Source organism: Citrus clementina, unplaced genomic scaffold (assembly GCF_000493195.1).
Source record: "Citrus clementina cultivar Clemenules unplaced genomic scaffold, Citrus_clementina_v1.0 scaffold_1, whole genome shotgun sequence".
NCBI classification, from domain to species: Eukaryota; Viridiplantae; Streptophyta; class Magnoliopsida; order Sapindales; family Rutaceae; genus Citrus; species Citrus x clementina.
Window position 1 is genome coordinate 5,085,396 of NW_006263303.1, and position 22,346 is coordinate 5,107,741.

The 22,346-nt window shown below is 39.7% G+C and overlaps 4 protein-coding genes and 1 non-coding gene across 5 annotated transcripts; 3 read left to right on the forward strand and 2 right to left on the reverse strand.

The window, feature by feature from the left end:
• Nucleotides 1-574: 574 nt before the first annotated feature.
• LOC18055576 lies at nucleotides 575-3,661 on the forward strand. The gene has a single exon (XM_024177390.1). It carries the CDS (start codon nucleotides 575-577, stop codon nucleotides 3,659-3,661), a length of 3,087 nt encoding a protein of 1,028 aa, XP_024033158.1.
• A 1,388-nt stretch (nucleotides 3,662-5,049) lies between these two features.
• LOC18055577 lies at nucleotides 5,050-7,113 on the forward strand. Its single transcript, XM_024177391.1, has one exon. The coding sequence runs from the start codon at nucleotides 5,050-5,052 to the stop codon at nucleotides 7,111-7,113; it is 2,064 nt and encodes a 687-aa protein (XP_024033159.1).
• Nucleotides 7,114-8,305: 1,192 nt separating this feature from the next.
• Nucleotides 8,306-8,377, reverse strand: TRNAG-UCC. The gene has a single exon. It is a non-coding gene; the product is annotated as a tRNA-Gly (tRNA).
• Nucleotides 8,378-8,852: 475 nt separating this feature from the next.
• On the forward strand, nucleotides 8,853-11,444 carry LOC18055578 (pentatricopeptide repeat-containing protein At5g55740, chloroplastic). The gene has a single exon (XM_006450970.2). It carries the CDS (start codon nucleotides 8,869-8,871, stop codon nucleotides 11,389-11,391), a length of 2,523 nt encoding a protein of 840 aa, XP_006451033.2. The 5' UTR covers nucleotides 8,853-8,868; the 3' UTR covers nucleotides 11,392-11,444.
• Nucleotides 11,445-16,240: 4,796 nt separating this feature from the next.
• On the reverse strand, nucleotides 16,241-19,257 carry LOC18055579 (probable inactive receptor kinase At2g26730). The gene is made up of 2 exons (XM_006450972.2): nucleotides 17,647-19,257; nucleotides 16,241-16,941 (listed from the first exon to the last, which is right to left on the reverse strand). Exons 1-2 carry the CDS (start codon nucleotides 18,944-18,946, stop codon nucleotides 16,277-16,279), a joined length of 1,965 nt encoding a protein of 654 aa, XP_006451035.1. The 5' UTR covers nucleotides 18,947-19,257; the 3' UTR covers nucleotides 16,241-16,276.
• Nucleotides 19,258-22,346: the final 3,089 nt, after the last annotated feature.

Consider the following 22,346-nt stretch of genomic DNA (forward strand, 5'->3'; position numbering starts at 1 on the left):
TCTTTTTTTAAAAAAAAAAAATTAATAATAATAATAATTTCTGTTTTTCTTTGCGAGGAAAAAAAAATCTTGAATACTCAAAAGTTATATGCACATTATTTAATTCCTGTTCTTCTTCTTCTCCTTTAACCAACACACTAGTGGGATGTGACTATGGTTAAAAGTCAACCACGGTTGTTGAGTTGGAACTTGGAAGCCAATTGAATCAGCTGGCTTTATTTCGATTCCGAGCTTCGTTCTATAGGAAACTTGAGGAAAACAAGCGCAGAAAAGTGCATACAGGTCAGTGTCATTAGACATTTAATTCCTTGTAATTTAGCATAGTTGTTTATTCATTATTCACTTGAATAGTAAAGTTTCCTTGAAGTTGCTCTATTCATCTTTCTCGACAATACATATTCCTGCTTCACTTTGTTTTCCCTCGGTTTTGGTCCTTCAAATTTCAATATTCTATCTCCGAGTCACAGTTACTATATCTATATTCTATTTTAATTTGTAAAGCTCCGTTTTCATTTTGGGACTTACCGTGCAGCAAAAAAAGGTGTCTGGAAGGAATAGTCTCTAAAGCCCAGCAATGGGAACTTTGCCTGTTATGCTTCATTTGAGGTCATTATCTATGTTATGGTTGCTGGTCTTCTTCAGCTTTGCTACTTCATTTACAGCTTTTGAAAATTGGGATGATGATATTCCCTCCGTAGTCTACACTTACAACAGATTTGCTGAGATTCAAGAGAAGTGTGGCAGTGTTCTGTCATCAGCATCCGAATTAAAACCTGATGACAACAGAAGCAGCAGAATCAAAGAGGAACTTTCTTTTGTGAATGGCGATTGGGAACAGGACTCTGGGGGAGCACCATTGATGCCATTTGATGACAAAGAGATGCACAGGAGCCCTGCAGGCCCTGGCTCTTTCTTAAAATTAGCATCTTTCTGGGTGGTTGATGTTGATCCAGTTCGCCGAACCAGAAACATGGTTAGTCTCAGTGGGATAATGGAAATAGGCGTAACTGCACGTCAGCCCTTCAGTTACAGGCCTGGCTGGTCCCCCAAGTTTCGCAAGGACCCAGGGCTCTCTTCCATGACAATTCTTTTTGAAGGGGTATATATAGAATCAGAGGAGAATGGAGGCGAGTGGCTGATCTGTTTGTTAGGTACTTCGATGATGCCAAGAACTAACCAGTTTCTCCCTTCATGGGAACTTGCAGACATGTATGGATATAAATTTGGAGAGCATCACCAGCCTCCTCTCATTCAAGATGATCAAATTATGCTTGTTCTGCGGTACAACCGGACCTTCAGTTTGACAACTGGGAATATCACCGGTGAAATGAAAAGCTTGCATGAAAAATCAGATTTTAAGTACTTTGATGGAGTCCATTTATCTTCTCATTTGGGTCTCCACTCAAAGTATCAGTTTGGGGCTGAAGAACTTCTATCAAAAGCTTGCAGCCCATATCCATATCAAGACAGCCTGGTAGATGAGGAGGTTATTTTGTTTAAAGATGACAATATTTGTGATACTCTTCACCGTTACGTGTCACGAGGAATGTTTGATATTATGCCAAGCTGGAAATCTGTTGGCTCAAATGACGATGCCAATAAGTTGGGCCCTTTTATTCTCAATGGAACGGCCAAGGACATGGATTCAGGATCTAACTACTTCAGGCTTAACGTTCAGAACTTGCGCTGTAGTCAAGGAATTGATGAAAACAACAGTAATTATGCAAGAGTTTTTGCTTTATTCAGAGTAATTCAATCATGGGAAGATGAATACACTTCAGCAGATCGAACAGGTCTCTCTGGCCTCACTCTTTCAGCAGAAGGAATATGGAGATCTTCAGAAGGGCAGCTCTGCATGGTCGGCTGTCTTGGAGTTGTTGAAACATCTTCACAGAGATGCAATTCACGGATTTGCTTGCACTTCCCTCTCACTTTCTCCATTACCCAGGGAACTACAGTATTTGGGACCATAACTAGCATCAGTGACACAGATTCACAAACTCCTCTATGGTTTGAAAAGAAAACACCTCCTGACCATATAACATCACCCAAGTATTTGAAGGACCTGGGGAAGAAATGGTCGTACAAGTACTCAAAGATTATGCAAGCAAAGGCTTTTCAAACAGGAAGTAAACCATCAGTCCTGGGAACCTTGTTGAGAAAATTTCTTGCGTATCCATCCGCATATGATGGTGGCATTTCCAGTCTTTCCTTTCTTGCAGATGAGCTTTCTCTCAGTGGCTGTGTTGTTCCTTATGCTATTCCCAAGGCCCACATGCAAAGTACATGTGTGACAGTGAGATTACATGTGCTCTCTTTAGGATCACTTTTCGGACGCTACTGGCCTCAAAGTTGTGGGTGTCATCAAGAGGTTGAGCAATCATCAGATTTTAATGCTGAAACGATTGAGGCTTCAGGGCATCTCAACATTTTTGGTGAGCATTTCAACAACATCTCGATGTCCTTTGAGGGTATATACGACTTAACTGCTGGCAAGATGTATCTGGTTGGCTGCAGAGATGTTCGACTTATTCAAAAGAAGATTAAAGAGGAAATGAACCTTGAACGTGGAATGGATTGCCAGTTCCAAGTCAAGGTAGAGTACTCTCCCAAAGATGCACGATGGCTGAAAAATTCAGAGGTTAAAATCTCCATCAGTAGCAAAAGGAGCAAGGAAGATCCTCTCTATTTTAATCCTGTCAGTCTCAAGGCTAATCAAATTCATTACGATAAGCAATTAACAAACATGGTTCTTCGCAAAACTTTCGAGGACATACTTAGGGTGCTCTTGCTGATAATAGCAATTGTTTGCACTGGAAGCCAGTTGCAGTATATCAACCATTGTATTGATCCCTTTTCTTATATATCTCTGGTTATGATTTACATCCCTGCTGTAGATTATATCAGCCCACTGATCAGCAATGGAGAAATATTTTTCAAATGGAAGTCATTTCACGCTCACAGAAACCAATCATACGAGATGATGAATTATGACCGATTCCGTTTCCTTGGCTATGTCATTAAGGTTCTTTCTCTTTATGCACTTTGGCTGACTTCCAATCTTGGTAAGAAAGTATCTGCAACTCGTGTTAGACAAATGGGTCATGGTCTCAAACAACAGAGCCGATTGCCAAATGAGAAGAAAATTGTCCTCATAACTTGTGCTGTTCACGTCTTTGGATTTCTCGTTACACACGTTATTCGTGAAATGAACGCAGTTGAAACGGTGCCTGCGCCCGACAAGTTTGTAAACGAAAGAAGTAAGTTGCTCGAGTGGCTGAAAGAGCTAGATGCTTATCTTCTTCTGGTTCCAGATTTCTTTTTGCTTCCTCAGATTGTTGGTAACGTTCTCTGGGGGAATAAAGGTAAACCTCTGAGGAAATTTTACTACATGGGCTTGACATGTTTGAGGGTCCTGTTGCATATTTATGACTACGTAAGAGATCCAGTGCTGCTTGAAAACTACTATGGTGGCTTTGACCGTCAGAAAAAAAGCTTAGATTTAAATTCCAAGTTTGGTAACATTGCCGTGGCAGTTATTGCGATTCTACTTGCTATGACAGTATACAAGCAGCAGAAAAGTAACCCCCGAGAAGGCACGGCAGAAGAGCACAACGATGATGCCCTCAAGCCTGAACTCTATCAGAGTTTGCTTGCTTAATTAATTGTATTCTTGCTTTTGGACCATTTTGTGTTGCAAATTTCTTTACTAATAATTAGTGATGCTTGGCTTTCTGGCTTTTTCACATATTCGGGATTTGTATGGAATGCCTCTTTTATGTTTATGAATAAATAACACTTTCCCTTGTATTGGTCTGTCACCATGTAATTAATATATTTCAATCATTTTCATCTGGTTAATTCGTTGGTAGAAATAAAAATATTACCACTAGTTAACTAATACTCTTCTCAGCTGCCTCACATACTGGGATTTGTTAACCCAGAAACGGTCAAACTACGTCAGATCCAGCTAACCTAATTAGTTAGTGACGTCAGCATCTCATAACTGACTTTCCCGCCCAAACATTTACTATTAAACATTTGAACCGTACTCAAACAGTGAGCTTTTATTTTATCAATTACATTTTTGTTTATAATTTATTATTAATAAATCATCAATGCCGCCTAAAAAGTGGTCAAGAATAGCCAAGCAAGCCACAAGTCTCACAGACCCGGCAAACTTCAATTCTTAGTTGATGTTTGTTTAATTCGAGTTTGTAATTTGATTTTTAATTTTTTTATTATTATTATGTTACTTTACTAAAGTGCTTAATTTGATCTGAGAGTCAATATAATTTTTTGAAAATTTTGAGTCATGTTTTCATCACACATGGCAACTAGCAAGGTTAAGGTAAAATTACTAATGCTAAATAAAATTAATTAAAAAGAAGTGACTTTTGATAGCTCATGTTAAGTGTCTTTTAAACAATGATAAGAGCTTACGCAGATTGATTCGTAATTTTTTACACAAATTTATATAAAAAATAATTTCAGTATTCAAGCCATAGCTTCCACGATTGAGATTTGGTGACAATATATTATATAATAGAGATTATTAATTCATCGAGTATTAATTTATAATGTTCTTGCAGCAAAAGGTGCTAAATTCCGTCATGGTCAAGATTCAACAATGTCTTGCAGCAAAAGGCTATAACTGGAATAACCCTCCAAGTTGACTTAATTGCTCCAGCTTTATAGTCTTGATAAACTACTTGTAAATTACCAATTTTAAAATTACTCAACAGCCATGGGTGTTTGTACACCTAGCTACCAGATGAATAGAATACTCTTTAGTTGACTTCACAATCACATCGCCATCATTTGGTTCGGCGACAGAGTCAACCTTGTAACATCAGCCATTTGATTGAATTTCTTCGATCGTGCTCTTGATGCTCATTGTCGAAAAGACTCTTGAATGCGCAGAAAAGTGTTTGCAGGCCCGTCTTAAACTTTGAATCTTTCAGCATAGTTGTTTATCCATTGTGAACTAAAACAATAAATTCCTGCATCATATTTGTTTTTAACTTGCTTTTGCTACTTCAATTTTCAATGGGAACTTTGCCTCTTATGCTTCCTTTGAGGTCATCATGCATCGTATGGTTGCTGGTCTTCTTCAGCCTCGCTACTTCATTTAAAGCTTTTGCCAAGTGGGATGATCCCTCCGTAGTCTACACTTATCACCGCTTTGCTGAGATTCAAGAGAAGTGTGGACCTGTTCTGTCATCAGCATCCGAACTAAAACCTGACGACGACAGAAGCAGCAGAATTAGAAAGGAACTCTCTTTTGTGAATGGCGATTGGGAACAGGAGCCTGGGGGAGCACCATTGATGCCATTTTATGACAAAGAGATGCATAGGAGCCCTGCAGGCCCTGACTCTTTCTTAAAATTGGCATCTTTCTGGGTGGTTGATGTTGATCCAGTTCGCCGAGCCAGAAACACGGTTAGTGTCAGTGGGATAATAAAAATAGGCATAACTGAACGCCAGCCATTCAGTTACAGGCCTGGCTGGGCACCAAAGTTCTGCAAGGATCCAGGGTGCTCTTCCATGACAATTCTTTTTGAAGGGGTTTATATAGAATCAGAGGAGAATGGAGGCGAGCGGCTGCTTTGCTTGTTAGGTACTTCAATGATGCCTACAACTACAACTAATGAGTTAAATGCTTCACACGAGCTAGTAGCTGCAGATGTATATGGAGATAAACATGAAGACGGGCACCAGCCTCCTCTTGTTCAAGATGATCAAATTATGCTTGTTTTGAGGTACAGAAAAACCTTCAGTTTGATGAGTGGAAATATCAGTGGAGAAATGAAAAGCTTGCATGAAAGATCAGACTTAAAGTATTTTGATAGAGTCCATTTATCTTCTCACTTGGATCACCACTCAAAGTATCAGTTTGGGGCTGAAGAACTTGTGCCGAAAGCTTGCAGCCCATATCCGTATAAAGACAGCCTGGTGGATGAGGAAGTTGTTTTGTTTAAAGATGATAATATCTGTAATACTCTTCGGCGTTTGGTGTCTAATGGGATGTTTGATATTGTACACAGCTGGACATCTGTTGGCTCAAATGATGATGCGAATAGGTTTGGCCCTTTTGTTCTCAGCGGAATGTCCAAGGACAACAGTGGTGGATCTAACAACTTCAGACTTTATGTTCAGAACTTGCACTGTGATCCAGGAATTGATGAAAACAACATCGAAACTGCAAGAGTTTTTGCCTTGTTCAGACTAATTCATTCCTGGGAAGTTGGATACACATCAGCGAGTCGAACAGGTCTTTCTGGTCTTACTCTTTCTGCAGAAGGGATGTGGAGATCTTCGGAAGGACAGCTCTGTATGATCGGCTGTCTTGGAATTGTTGGTACAACTTCAGAGAGATGTAATTCACGGATCTGCTTGTACTTCCCTCTTACTTTCACCATTACTCAGAGAACTGCAGTCTTTGGGACCATCACCAGCCTTAATGATAAAGATTCACGCACTCGTTTGTGGTTTGAGATGGTAAAACGTCCTGACCTTATAATAGAAGGCCGTTATAAGTGGAACCCGGAGTTAAAATGGTCTTACAAGTACTCGAAGATTATTCAAGCAAAGGCTTTTCAAACAAGAAGTAAACCATCCGTCCTGGCAAAGTTATTCCTTCAGTATCCATACCCCTATGATGGTAGCATTTCCAGTCTTTCTTTTCTAGCAGATGAGCTCTCTCTCTTTACATCTGCTGTCCCATGTGCTTTTCCCAAGGCCCATGGGCAAAGGAGTAGTGTGACATTACGGGTACTCTCTTCGGGCCCACTTTTTGGACGCTACAGTCTTCAAAGAAGTGCGAGCTACCAGGTGGTTGAGCAATCATCTGATTTTAGTGCTGAAATGATTGAGGCCTCGGGGCATCTTAGCATTACAGGTGAACACTTCAACAACATTTCACTGTCCTTTGAGGGTATATATGATTCAACTGTTGGCAAGATGTATCTGGTTGCCTGTAGAGATGTTCGAAATATTCAAAAGAACTTCAAAGAGGAAGTGAACCTTGAACGTGGAATGGATTGCCAGTTTGAAGTCAAGGTAAGAGTACCCTCCCAAGGATACACGGTGGCTGAAAAATCCAGATATTAGAATCTCTGTCTGCAGCAAAAGGAGCAAGGATGATCCCCTCTATTTTGAACCAGTCAACCTCAAGAGTGATCCAATTTATTACAGCCAGCAGGACGCAGATGTGATTTTGAGGAAAACTTTTGAGGAGATACTTAAGCTGCTTATGCTCACAATGGCTTCTGTTTGCACTCGAAGACAGTTGCATTATATCAATAATGTTGTTGATCCTATTGCTTATATATCTAGAGCTATGATTTACATCCCGGCTGTAGATTACATCAGTCCGCTGATCAGCACTGGAGAAATTTTCTTCAAATGGAAGGTCTTTGAATCTAATGGCTCAAAATATGATTTCCGGAGATATGAGAGGTTCCAGGTACTCGGCTACATAATCAAAGTTCTTTCCCTGTATACACTTCTGCTTACGTTCAGTCTTGGTAAGAAAGATTCCGAATCTCATACTAGAGCAATAGCTCAGGGTCAAAAGCAACAGAGGCGATTACCAAATGAGAAGAGAATTATTCTTATTACTTCTGCAATTCTCGTCATTGGGTTTCTTGTTACACAAGTTATCCGTGGAATGATTGCTGTTGAAACGATGTCGCTGCCTGACGAGTTCGTACATGAAAGAAGCAGGATACTCGAATGGCTGAAAGAGATAGATGGTTATCTTCTTCTGGTTCCAGATTTATTTTTACTTCCTCAGGTTGTTGCTAACACCTTCTGGCGGAATAGAGGCAAACCTCTAAGGAAATTATACTACATGGGCTTGACGAGTTTGAGGGTCGTATTGCATGTTTATGACTACATCAGAGATCCAGTGCCTGATTGCAGCTTTGGTGTCTATTTGCATTATCCATACTCAAACTTGGATTTGTATTCCAAGCTTGGTAACATTGTCGTAGCAGTTATTGTAATTATACTTGCCTTGATTGTGTACAAGCAGCAGAAAAGCAACCATCGTGAATTAAACCGGGTAGTAAGGGTAGAAGAAGAGCACAAGCACAAGGAAGCTGCCATCAAGCCTGAAGTGTATGAGAGTTTACTATCTTAAATATATTTTCACCTTTGAACGAACCCTTGTCCATGATTGTATGAAATGTCATTGTTTGTTTGAATTTAAAAAAAAAAAAAAAAAAAAACTGTCAGTTGACATTTCTGTGATTGCATCATGTTGTAAAATATAATTTTTCAAAAATGATTACAGACTGTATGCGTTTGCCGGGAGTCGAACCCGGGTCTATTGCTTGGAAGGCAATTATCCTAACCGTTGGACTACAAACGCTGCTGATTTGTTTTTGAGAATTTATAAAATATATTGCGTTATCATCTCCCCCCAGATCACCTTCTCGTCGATGGGGTTGCTGCCTTATTTGAGTTACAATTTGCAGAGAATTTCTTTTGGTGGAGGTGGTATGCTTTCAGTTTCAATGTTTCATATACCCTATTTTATGGAGCTTGTATGGAAATGCCATGCTGATAAAACTTTAAAATGGATTTTTTTTTTAAAACCTACTAGGGACGTCCACGCGCTAACACCAACTTTAGTGGACGGCTCAGATGCATTTGGTAAAAATCAAATCCCGGTTGGGCGGTGGCAGTTGTACAAATCATTTAAAATAATTTTACCCGTTAACCGTTGATGTTACCGCCAAAAGAGGAAAAGAGAAAAATCCGTTAAAATTAAATTACGAAAATGCCCTTCCCGCTTTATGCGGCTGATTTTGCTTGGCCATTTTATCTTGCTCTCTTCTGGTTTGTTGCAGAACGGCATCCATGGCTTCTTTTACTTTTACCACCCCACCTAACCCAAAATTCTCTCATACGAAACCCCAAAAGCCTCTCAAACTATCGCAAACTCATCTCACAAAACTCCGTGAAAGTGACAACAGTTATGAATCTTTGTACAAATCTTACTTTCACCAAATATCCTCTCTATCTAAAGAAAAACAAATTCGAGAAGCTGTTGATTTGCTCACCGAAATGAAGTGTCGAAATTTCCAAATTGGACCCGAAATCTACGGTGAACTCCTCCAGGGGTGTGTATACAAGCGGGATATGTACACCGGTCAGCAAATTCATGCTAGAATTCTCAAAAATGGTGATTTCTTTGCAAGAAATGAGTACGTTGAGACTAAATTGGTTGTTTTCTATGCAAAATGTGATGCTTTGGATGTTGCTAGTCGTCTGTTTTGCAGATTAAGAGTAAAGAATGTGTTCTCATGGGCTGCTATTATTGGATTAAAATGTAGGGTAGGACTTAGTGAAAAGGCTTTGATCGGTTTTGTTGAAATGCAAGAGGATGGGGTTTCACCAGATAATTTTGTTTTGCCCAATGTGTTAAAGGCTTGTGGTGCTTTGGGGTGGGTTGGATTTGGGAGAGCGGTTCATGGATATGTGTTGAAAGTGGGTTTTGATGGGTGTGTCTTCGTTGCAAGTAGTTTGATAGATATGTATGGCAAATGTGGGGATTTGGAAGAGGCAAGGAAGGTTTTTGATGGTATGATTGCGAGGAATGTGGTTGCTTGGAATTCAATGATTGTGGGTTACGTCCAAAATGGGTTGAATGAGGAAGCAATCAGGGTGTTTTACGAGATGACACTGGAAGGTGTTGAGCCTACTCGAGTTTCTGTAACAAGTCTTTTATCGGCTTCAGCCAATTTAGATGCACTTGACGAGGGTAAGCAGGCACATGCTGTTGCAGTTATAAATGGTATGGAATTAGATAACGTTTTAGGTAGTTCTATCATAAACTTTTATTCCAAGGTTGGTTTGCTCGAGGATGCTGAGGTAGTTTTTAGTAGAATGGTTGAGAGAGATATAGTGACATGGAATCTGCTCATTGCCAGTTATGTGCAAAGTGGACAGGTTGAGAAGGCACTCAATTCATGTCGTCTTATGAGATCTGAATATCTGAGATTCGACTGTGTGACTTTAGCATCCATATTGGCAGCAGCAGCTGATACAAGAAATATAAAACTTGGTAAAGAGGGGCACTGTTATTGTATTAGAAACAACTTTCAGTCTGATGTGGTTGTTGCAAGTAGCATTGTAGATATGTATGCCAAATGTGAGAGAATTGACAATGCAAAACAGGTTTTTAACTCCATCATACTTAGAGATGTAGTGTTGTGGAATACGCTATTGGCAGCTTATGCAGACTTGGGGCGTAGTGGTGAGGCCTCGAGATTGTTCTATCAGATGCAGTTAGAGGGCATATCACCAAATATAATATCATGGAATTCTGTGATTTTGGGATTCCTTAGAAATGGCCAGATGAATGAGGCTAAGGATATGTTCTTGCAAATGCAGTCTCTTGGTGTCCAACCAAACTTAATCACTTGGACAACTCTTATTTCTGGGCTGACTCAGAACAGTTGTGGAAATGAGGCAATTCTGTTTTTCCAGGAAATGCTAGAAACTGGGATTAAACCCAGTACCACTACCATCACTTGTGCACTCTCAGCTTGCACCGATGTAGCATCTTTACGGAATGGAAGGGCCATTCATGGGTATCTCATTAGGCATGATCTTTGCTTGCCGACTCCAATTGTTACTTCTCTAGTGGACATGTATGCTAAATGTGGAAACATACATCAAGCAAAGAGGGTGTTTGATATTAGCCCAAGTAAGGAATTGCCTGTTTATAATGCAATGATATCTGGTTATGCAATGCATGGTCTAGCCGTAGAAGCTCTGGCATTATTTAAGAATTTGCAGCAGAAAGGTATAGACCCAGATAGCATAACCTTTACTAATATCTTGAATGCATGCAGCCATGCTGGGCTGGTAAATGAAGGTTTGGAGCTTTTTGTTGGCATGGTCTCTGATCACCAGGTCAAGCCAAGTATGGAGCATTTTGGATGTGTGGTTAATCTTCTTTCTCGGTGTGGTAACCTGGATGAAGCATTAAGGGTCATTCTCACAATGCCATGTGATCCAGATGCACATATAATAGGATCACTGCTTAGCACTTGTGTTAAAAGCAATGAGACTGAGCTAGCAGAATACATATCTGAACATCTATTACAATTGGAACCAAATAATCCAGGAAACTATGTGGCACTGTCAAACGCATATGCAGCATCTGGAAGGTGGAATGAGGCTTCACAAGTGAGAGACATAATGAAAGAAAAGGGCTTGAGGAAGAATCCTGGATGCAGCTGGATTCAAATTGGAGAAGAACTTCATGTATTTGTTGCCTGCGATAGATCACATCCAAAAGCAGAGGAAATTTATGCAACATTGGCTTTATTGGGAATGCATGTACGTTTGGTTTCTAAAGTTTTCGGCTCTTGAGCACGGCATTTTTCATATGCACTGATGTGAAGAATTTTTGAGAGCTCCAACAGATGGGCATGCTGTCTTTGTTAAAAGACTACAGAGTGCAGACAACTCAAGGGAACTGCACCATAAAGGATTAACATTTTGTTTGTCATATTGACTACCTGAATATGAAACCAAGCTCTGATAAAGGAAAAATCCAATTTAAGATAGATTTGGAAGGATAAGAGGAGAAAGTTAAAAGCTAACTATGGTGAGATTATCTTGCAATCTTCTGGCATTACTCATGACTGTAACCTTCATTTGAGAAGCTGGAAGCAAAGACTGTAATAGTTGGATTAAATGGCAGGAGCTCTCCCACTCTATCCAGACTGTGCTTTCCCTGAGTTTGAATTAAACAACGGCCATCAGTCTTTCTTGCTGCGACATTCCCAGACACTATTTTGTTGTCAGTGATCCACAAAAGCATAACTATTAACCAGGAGCAAATATGTTGTCCTCGAAGTATGCATTCAAAATGATACTCAATGCTACAGTCGTACATAACTGAAAATAGTGCTCCAGAAATTTTGAATATATCAAGTACTCTTTGCCGCCGCTGCGCTTTGTTTCCATTATGTTATGCTGCTGGCTGCTTGTTTTCTAGTTTGTTCTCCACCCTTTTTGTAACGGATAAAATTGCCCATTCATCCAAAGACAGATAACAAAAGTTTCAAGGCTTTTTCCTAGCCTATAGACGACTAATTTGATATGCTAAAATGTCTCATCATTTAAATTGGATTCCTTTGCCTACTGAACTGAATACACATTTCATGGTTATTTACTTAACTAATAATCTACATATTGGTTCATAAATATCATCAGAACTTTCAATCAACTTTAGAGAATATAATACCAGGGTATACGATAGCTGTTCAATCTATATGGATTTGCGTTGCTGTTAACAAAATACTTTGTTTCAGATGCAGGATACCTCTCCAAGTTCTCACTGACTGACAAGAAGAAGAAGTAATATGCTGGAAACAGTCGGTTCTCAGAAGTTGGAGCCAAAAATTCAGTTGTATTTTCAATCAAAGGATTACATTACAGAACCGAGCACATTATCATAATTTTCAGGTATCTAACTGAAGTTCTGTTCTCCTTTTTCAATTTACCTCGCATAATTTTACTTTTTTGCATAAGGGAAAAGTATATATAATGTGGCTAATAATTTATGGGGAACCTATCAATTTATTATTGTAGTTGTGGTTGTTGTTATAAGAGAATAGTTGGAGATCTACAAGTCATGAAATAAACCATCTTTTCAGCCATACGCACTGGCAATGTATGTGATCAGTTCAATCATATCTGTCAACTGTTCTTAGAAATTCATTTTAAAGTTGGACCAAACTATAAATTGCTGGAACAAGAAAATAAAAAAAATAAAAAAAACTCAATAAAATGAGGATGATGACATTTAGCGAACAAAACTAACTTTTATCCTGTTTTGTGGAAATTATCTGATATAGGACAACCAAAGGTACCCAATTTTATTGAGAAAATAATTATTTAAGACAAGTATAGTAATATTATATTTATATGCAATGCCGATAAAGCAAGCTATCTTCATTCCATAGATAATTAAAATAATTCCTTTTGCAGGATAAGCAACCTCCCATGGAGGTGGGGTGGCATGTGGAAAAGGCCTTTGCTCAGAGACCACAACTTTGTGGAGCACTTTTTTGTTGTCGAAGCAAAGAAAAGAAAGATTGTGAGTATTCATTTAAAGAGAAGTTACACATGCTCCACGAAATTATTTGTGAAATCTTTTGACCTTTATGGGATAATTAGTAAATTGGTGCTAAGGAAGACTAATACCAACTTACACATTCATTGTCATTAGTATATATCAGTACACTGCCGTTGATGTGATTTTTAGAAGATACTTCAACCAAGCATTAGATTACATCATTGAATAAGGTTTTTGATGGCTTAAAAAGGTTTCTTTCGTCCAAACTGATCCAACTAACATGGGATAGATAAGAGTCTTGGAAGTTGATTTCAATACGAAAGATGATTATGAATGGAAATTTCATAAGGCCAATTCAAAATGCTTTATCCTTTGGCTCTGACTTTCCCTTCCAACTCTAAAACCATACGCATGTCCAACTACACTACAGAGCTTATGGTCATTGCTATGCTTTCAAGAATAATCTTAGAAGGCAAGAAACTCTCTGTCTTCGGTCACACTCAAAAGTTTATGATTCAAAATATACATTATCAGGTAGCATCTCATTTATCTATACTTCATCTTTTTCTCTGTTTGTTTGATTTGCATCGAAGACCGTTGTACAATTGCTTGGGGATCACTCTTCAACTGAGGGGTTTGCCCCAGTAAACACAATAACAATATGACTGCATCATCTTTCAAACCCAACAAAGACTAAATATGAGGATTTGATTATTGGTGACGTGAATAAAACGAGAAGTTGAAAATTTTTCTAATGTTTTGTTCAGCTGATAAAACTGAGATGGATGAAAATGCGTCTCAATCAAAAGCAGAGAAAAGCCCTTCGTTTTCTTTTCTAGTGGTGAAACCTATTAACGTTACAAATTTTGCTGGCCTAAATTTAGGTAAGCTGCAAGTGGAAAAAGGGTTGAAGTCGACTGCGTATGACAAGATTTAGTTTTCCACTCATCAAAGTATTGAGTGTTAAATTAGGTGACCTGTAACTGTTAATGGGCAGGACCATCCAGGAACTTACCGAGATGCTTGCTTGCAAGCATTGATTGAAGCATCCAATGCCATTCTGCTGCCTTTAATTAATTAGTTAAAAGTTGAAGAGATTATCTGCTTTTATGGCCAAAAAGAATAATATTTTAGATAAGCTGCCACTGAGAAAGGGAAGCAAAGGTGCTTCAGCGGCTTCCTCACGATGCTTGTGAGTTGTGTATAATCCTCTCAACTTTTTCAGTGTCAGCAAGACAAACAATCATGCTCTGAACCTTTTTACTTTGGTGTCACCTCACCATCATTATTGTATGTGATACTCATGACATTCTCCCATGTTTCTATTTTCTCTCCCTTGCATCAGAAGTCTTGATCAAGAGCATGAGCCCATAATTATGATGTAGTTCTGTGGCCTTGCACCATGGTTTATAATTAATTTGATGGTATTCACAAATTGAGCTTGAGAAAGTAGCTAGTTATATTATTGAGTACTTGAGCCAAAGCAGGTTGTCAAGTACTTACGTTTGTCTATATCTAAAAAAAATCTTCCAGCTTGAAAGTGATTTAAGGTGCAAGTAGGTAATCAAGAATTCAAGTCACAAGATTACGAGGAGCCGATAAATTGCAGGAAAAACAAACCAAATCAAACGAAACTGAAAGTGTAGCCGGTGTCCGCTTTCGGTGCACCAAAGCACGAAGATGCGATTAGCCCAGTGAGGCACGTGCGTCCATTGACTGTGAGGGCGACCACGTGGCAGAATCACAATGTGCGCAAAGCTCTTAACTTATTGAGGGTGAGGAGGCGCATGTTAGGAAAGCTGGCAAGCCAAAGGACAACGATGAGTGGGCCAACTTCTACTTGGAATTGTCTGGGTCTTCGCTCCCTGGCATTTTATTCGCTTGGACTGTCTTCCCAACGCGACTCTACAGCGCGTGACCAACACAGTCAAAAAGGTTGTATGATGAGGCGGGACTCGATGCGGTGATTGGACGAGGAGGATACTCTGCATGCGTAGAAATGAAATCACCAAGGGGGCCCCAGTTATATATTTTATTAATTGGAGATGAAAGGGGATGCAGAGATAGAGTGGTGTCACGAGTCGCGTGAATCAACGGCTGACAGTGTGCGTGGGTCAAAAGACACAACTCTCTATAATGTCAGTCAGACAGAAAACAGAGCGAAGCCGGCCAGCCTGTTCCCCACCCTGCTCCTTTCAGTGGCTCCGTAAACGGTAAACGGACAAACCTTTAAAGCGAAATCCCGAATCTACCCTTCAATGATCATACGTGATGTATTTGTTCCGTAACCCACGTGTCAAGCTTCCAAATTAGTCAACCCTACTCCGGTTGGACCCGCTGCTATCACCAACCGCTTACCGATGATTTCGGTTCGGCATAAATAATCATAATGTGATGGGACCGACCGGGTTGTTAAGATTTAAGAAATCATAAACTGGTTTAAACTAGTTCGTAACATAAACAAGCAACTGTACAGTAGATTGGGTCATAAGATCATACTTTTTATTCCCATGTGGACACAGTAGATGAATGAACCGAGAAACTTGGAGATATTTCAACGCTCTGGCCGGACCTTAAAATCTAGAATCAACAAATCATTATTAATGGATGAATAATAAGAACAAAACAATAATGTTTTGGCACTATACAAGAAGAAAACAAGTGGTTGGAATTTTTAGATGATTATTTCTTCAATGAGCAGTTGGCTGCATTGCAATAAAGGATAAACAACTAATAAAATTTTACATCAAAAGAAGAAAAGCCATGTGTTAATGGACACACTACACAGAGCGTTTGTTAGCGAACAGACTAGTTTAAAAAGAAAGAATTATAAATAAAAACTCCAACTAATTCCATCAATGGTCACTTCCAATCAGTTCATGGAACTCCCAACTTTCACCCTCATAAACAATTCAAAATCCCCCCCACCTGTAAAAATCATGGCAAAATAAAAAAAAAAATTTCAAAAAAATGAAAACAGAAAACACAATTAAATGGCCACCTTAATTCCCCCAGTCACCTGCGCACTTCCAACACTAATACTTACGCAATTAGTGCACAGTTCAAGGACACTCCCAGCTCGTTGTTCCTTGCAACACTTCTGGATTCTTTTTTTGTTCGTTTTTTTTTTTTTTGGTCCTTCCATCTTTTAACTCACGCAAGAACGTAATTTTAAGGTGTGAGAGCTGTAGGTGGAGTCCGTGATTCAGGGGGAGGCGTATGGCCGTCTGATCCTTTCGAGGGATCATCAGACGATTGCCGTAATCCATCATCAGTCTCACCCCTATTCATATCCTCAATCATGCGTACCACCTCTTGCATAGCCGGTCTTTGATCGGGAACAGTGGATACACAACCCATAGCAATTTGCAACAGTTGAACCATTTCCTCTTCAATGTTGTGATATCGCATCAACTCCACATCAAAAACCTCAGCCGTCCACTCTTCACGTACCACGGACTGGACCCATCTCGGTAAATCAATACCTTCCTCACCCAGCGAGGCCTGATTAGGTGCTTTGCCCGTTAACAGCTCTAATAACAAAACACCGAAACTGTACACGTCGGATTTGAATGTGACCTTGCGGGTCTCGACCACTTCTGGGGCACGATACCCTGCCACGCGGGTGGGCGGAGTCGTGTTACCGAATAGCGGGTTCAATCCAAAATCGGAAACACATGCATCGTGGTCGGGTCGGAGCAGGATGTTGGAGGCTTTTATGTTCCCGTGAACTATTTTTCCTGACACGTGGAGGTGCGCCAAACCCCGTGCCGCACTTAGTGCTATTCTCATCCGGTTGTCCCAGTCTAGCGGGGTACGGCCCGAACCTCTACTCCCTGTAAAACGATTCACCGCAAGTTCAGACTATAAAAACATAATTTAAGGGACATGCCGTACAAAATTAAACAAAAAAAGAATACAAAGCATCCATAAAGTAAACTCGTGAGACTTGAGAAAGGTTTATTAAAATGATGACGTCGGTGGCGCCATGTTTGATGGTCATTGGAGTGTGCTGCAATGTTGGTGGGAATAAGAGTAAGTAAATTAGACCAAAACGGCAACTATCTGGTGCGTGCTGCGTGTGCGTTACTCACACGCTAAGAATGTTTGCACAGAAGCATAAACCGAGCAGAGGAATGTGCTCCTCCTCCTGATGCTGGCTATAAAATTATGAACTCTCCGTTTTTTTTTTTTTTTTTAATTTCTTAAATGTTAAAGGTGAAGAATTTCCCACACAAAACTCAAAATAATCTAAAACCTAACATCACTTTACATATTCTATAATCACAACATTTATTCCCTAAATAAATTTATTGAATTTAGAAATACTACTATAAAAAAATTTCCAGGACCCAAAACAGCTGGAAATCCACTACGGTCAAAGCACACAAAAATAGAAAACAACAAAGATAATGCAGCATTTTCTAGTGAGGTCAGCACATTTTGAAAAAAATGATAAAATCTGCAACAAAAAAAACAAAAAGCAAAAACAAAAAACTTGAGATTACGAAAGGCAATTAGCGGACAGGAGGGGGCATTACCGTGAAGGAGAGCGGATAAGCTACCGGCAGGCATGTAATCATAAACAAGCAACTTTTCATCTTTAGAATAGTAAAAAGCCCTCAAAGGAACTACATTATCGTGCTTAATCTTGCCCAAAACCTCCATTTGCATCTCGAACTCTCGTTTGCCAACGGCCACTTCTTTAAGCCTCTTCACCACAACAGTGGTTCCCTCTTCAAGCACGGCTTTGTAACTCGTCCCAACGCTTCCTTTACCCAAAACCTCGGCTGAAGCCCTCAACAAATCCTCCAAATCGAAGCTATAAACCCCTCCTTCAAAGAACACAAGCTTGTTCCTATCAGCCTCGGCTGCCCCGCCAGTGATATCATCTTTCGATGACGAAGTCCCCGCCTCCATCGTCACCGCCCGCGCCGTTGCTGCCGCAGGGGGTTTCGGGGCCTTCCCTGGCCGCTGACGACGTCGTTTTTTAAGACAAAATAACAGTAATAACAGTAATAGCACAATAAAGACTGCACCTCCAACCGCAATGCCGACAATGGCGGCCGTTGAGAGTTTATTGGACTTTTTATGGACTGGAGCTACTGGTGGTGGTAACGACGGCGACGGAGCCGGTGAAGGGAAAAACGGGTTACACGGTGGCAATGGGCCACCACATAGATCTAAGTTTCCGGTGAATGCTGATTGAGGGAATTTTGAAAGCGTTGCAGGGATTGAGCCGTTGAGATTGTTGTTTGAGACATTGAAGTCTCTCAGATTAGCCGGGTTGATGCTCGGAAGGTTGCCTGAGAACTTATTGTTCTCCAAGAACAGACCCGTTAAGTGTGTCAAATTGTTGACATCGAACGGGATTTTGCCGGAGAAATTGTTGGAGGAGAGGTCGAGCCGAGTTAGGCGATTCATTCGAGTCACACTCGCGGGGAACACACCGGAGAACTGGTTGCTTTGCAAGTAGAGGCTACGAAGGAGTGTTAAGTTAGAGAAATCGGAAGGGATCTCACCGGAGAGCCGATTTGAGCGGAGGCTCAGAACTCTGAGTTGACTCAGCTTTCCTAGTGTGTTGGGCGGGATGGGACCCACGAGGCCGACGCCCGGGAGGCGAAGGCTGTAGACGAATGAGCGGTTGGCGTCGCACTCGACGCCCACCCAGTTGCAGGCGGAGTCGGAGGCGTTCCATTGCACGCGATTCTTGTGTGGGGTTCGTGAAAGAAACGCAAGGAGAGCTTGCTTTTCTTGAGTCGGCTCCGAGTTCACATACCCTATCCCACCACCACAACTCAGTAACAGAAAACAAATTAACCGCATTAACGCTCCCCCCATTGTGATGATATCAGTTACCGAACCAAAACACACAAGAATTAAACAATAAAACAAAAAAAGAATGCGGTTGTTTATGTATGAAGACTATAATTTATACGGCGGTTTTGATTGGTGGTTTGAGAAAGCTATTCTGTAAAAAATTCAAAAAAGCGGTTTTCCGATGACACTCCATGTGAGTGAGAGAGAGAGAGAGAGCAGATTTTATTGTGAGAGACGAGGGCTAGTGAGAGAGGGTTTTGTATTGTGCATTAGGTACCCGAGGGTAAGGCGCCCAAAAGGTGAAAGATAAAGCTCTGTGAAAAACAGAACCAGTCGACCAGGCATCAGTGAAAATGTTTTTTCGTTTTTCTTAATTTTTTATTTTGTTGTTTTATGAAATAATTTCATTTCTTTTTTTTTTTCTTTTCCGTTCACTGAACCCACGCTTCAAGCGCGTGTCACTTTGTTGATTTTGATGTACAGCTACCCGCATGTGAGAGCGTTGGTCACTGCCACTTACGTTAGAGGAGCGTGGGATTGGCGAATGGCGATTGTTAGATAGATTTTGTAGGAGTGAATCGGCCAAAGCCAAGCTCCGAAAGGCAAGTGTGATGTATGTAAAGATCACACGGTCTAAATTTTCCTGATCTATGTAGTGTTTCACTCTCAGGTAGTTGATGGTTCTTAACCGTTCGATGGATGTAAAATTTCGGACTGGACGCAGATTTATTACAGTTGCAAATTTATGGGTTTGACTGGTAAAAGTAAAAGTTTTAGTTAAGCAAATTTAGGGGTGCTGTTGATGAGAGAGTGATGACACATGGCAAATAGTAGAATGCTGGCGCTGCCAAAGCTTAGCTGGAGAATGTGTCACTGAACCAAATTGGCAAGCCAAGTGGAGCCTTGGAGGGACAAACATTGGTGTTATAAAATGATTGACACTTGTTTTTATTCAAAACTTTGTATTATATAGTCTACTTTATGCTTAATTTTATTTATATTCTGATGTTCTATAGTTTGTTTTAATTCTATTTTATGGTAAGCAAAGTTTTATACTATGCTTAATATGAGTACTACATTCAATTATTGACCAAAGATTGACCGGCATCTAGCATATCAAACCCAGTCCAAGCTGAATTATTATTTATCACTAAAAGAATTTTCTGCTCATTCTATGATGATGCTTCCAAGTGGGAGGAATTATTTTTGTAAATAAGCAAAAAAAAATTCTGTTATAGATTGATTTTTTCAATTGGAGATTATACAAGTGAAGATGATCTGTTTTATTACAAACCCTTCAAAGCGAAGCTCTAGGAAAGCACAAAATGATCAACTTTAACCACCGGAGCTAGTCCCCACGCAATGATTCATCAGACACAAGTTTAACAAGGAAACCGTGTGATTATGCTTGTCCATTAACAACCACATTACTACCAAATTGTGTGTTTGCTTCTTTATGATTTGGAATCAATCAATCTACTCTGCATTGCATTAGGATTTCACTTCAGAAAAAGATTTACTTTACAAACAAAACCCATTTTAAGTTTTTCTCCATTGCTAGAATGAATGATTGAATGGCTTTAAAATATCTTTAGTAAAGGGCGGTTCATATACAGGACAATGCTAGAGCTAGAGAGAATTCAAGAACCATACCTATTTCAGAAAAAATAAGGAAAGGAATTCAGTTGACTCATGAGTCATGAGCTGACTGCCCACTATGTTCATACTTTGGGTTGTGGCAGTCATTAGTGGTTGGATTAAGCTTTAGCAAATAATTGAACAGTGTTCAAATTTACTGCCAATATGTACGACAACAATGACAAAAAAAAAAAAAGTTGAATTCTAGGTTCTCACATTTATAATCTTAACTCTTTCAAGCACATCAAAAAAGATGTGCAAATAGGAACATGATCTCCACTCTACATTATGAATTCAGTCAGATGGAGAGAGAGACAATAATAACAGTTTCGAGCAAACAAATAGATCACAATTAAAACATTAGGTCACAATTATTGTGCAAGTTTGCTTTGACAAAAGGTGGTCCATATGGACCAATTATGATGAGCACATCTAAAAAGATCTAATAGCTTATAAAGCATTGACCCATATGGTCCCGAATTGAGTCCCCGGTGCTCATCAATTTCTATCTTTTAATGTGCATAAAAGCATCACTGTATCTACCACAGGCAGCAAGACTGACTTTCACTTGCCGACCAAACTTTTCGTCCCAGGAGTAGAGTAGGCACTAGCCAGAGACGGAGATCTGCTGCTTTTATTTTGTTGGGTCAATCAATGAACTGAGTCCACAACTCAAGATGCGTTTAGCTTAATCTTGAGAATTTGGGCCCTAAATCTTTTCCAAACCATTTTACCGTTGGAAGACACTGCAAAAACTCCCATCATTTGCCGTTGGAAAAAAAGGGCAATGCATGAATAAAATACGATAGTGGCTACGGCGAAGTTATTCCACCGTAGAGTACTGACGATAACCGTTAGATTATACTAGTAAGTACAGATTTGATATTTATATCTATGACCATATGGTTATCATCGACACTCCATCGTAGAACAGTTGAATGAACTCAAAAAATAAAATATCACTACAAAGTCTAAAACTAAAGAAGGCTTACAATTACAAAGAAGATCAAATTAATTAACTATTGACTTGAGTTGCCGCAGGTCCCAGTAAGGTTTCAAATAGTTTGAAGGCGCCTATTAAGTTTCCAATGAAAGTGGGCATGGTGGCTACTGCTTTCTTCTTGTCACTCATAATAGACAAGTTACAAACAAACCTCGTACAACTTGTCAAGTCCAATTTCCAAAATTCTCGACAAAACCCATTCGCTGTAAATGCCAATCACCTGCATCCAAAGTGAAAATAGTAACAAGTAACAGCGCCATTGGCCTTCTATTCCAACGGTGGGCTGCTGTCCTCAACACTCTTTTTTCCCCCCTCAAATTTTAGAGTAGGAATAGAATATTTCTCCATACATATTTTTAGTTAAGATAGATTTTCTACTTATACTTAATAGACTGGAGCTCCATTGTAAATGTGTAATACATGTAGATTTTTTTTAAATAATAAAAAAAATCTATAAGAGGAGTCTTTTGAGAAAATACTTTTTAAAATAGAAGAACACAGCCAGAAAAATAAAGCCTGACAATTCATGGCACAAATTCGAGAGACCGTAAGTGAAGCCTTTACTATCATCAACCACAGAAATGAAGCCCTACAACTTTGCCTTATCCAGCAGGAGGCTTAGAACAAAAGTGGTGCGATACTTTTTAATATCTATGGGGTCAAGACTCAAGGGAGCCAAATTTCACTTGAAATATTAAATCAAGGCAAAAGGGTTACCAAAAGAGCACCATTTTGAGTCCTCTTGTTGACTCACTAACCCCTCTCCCTATTAAATAATTT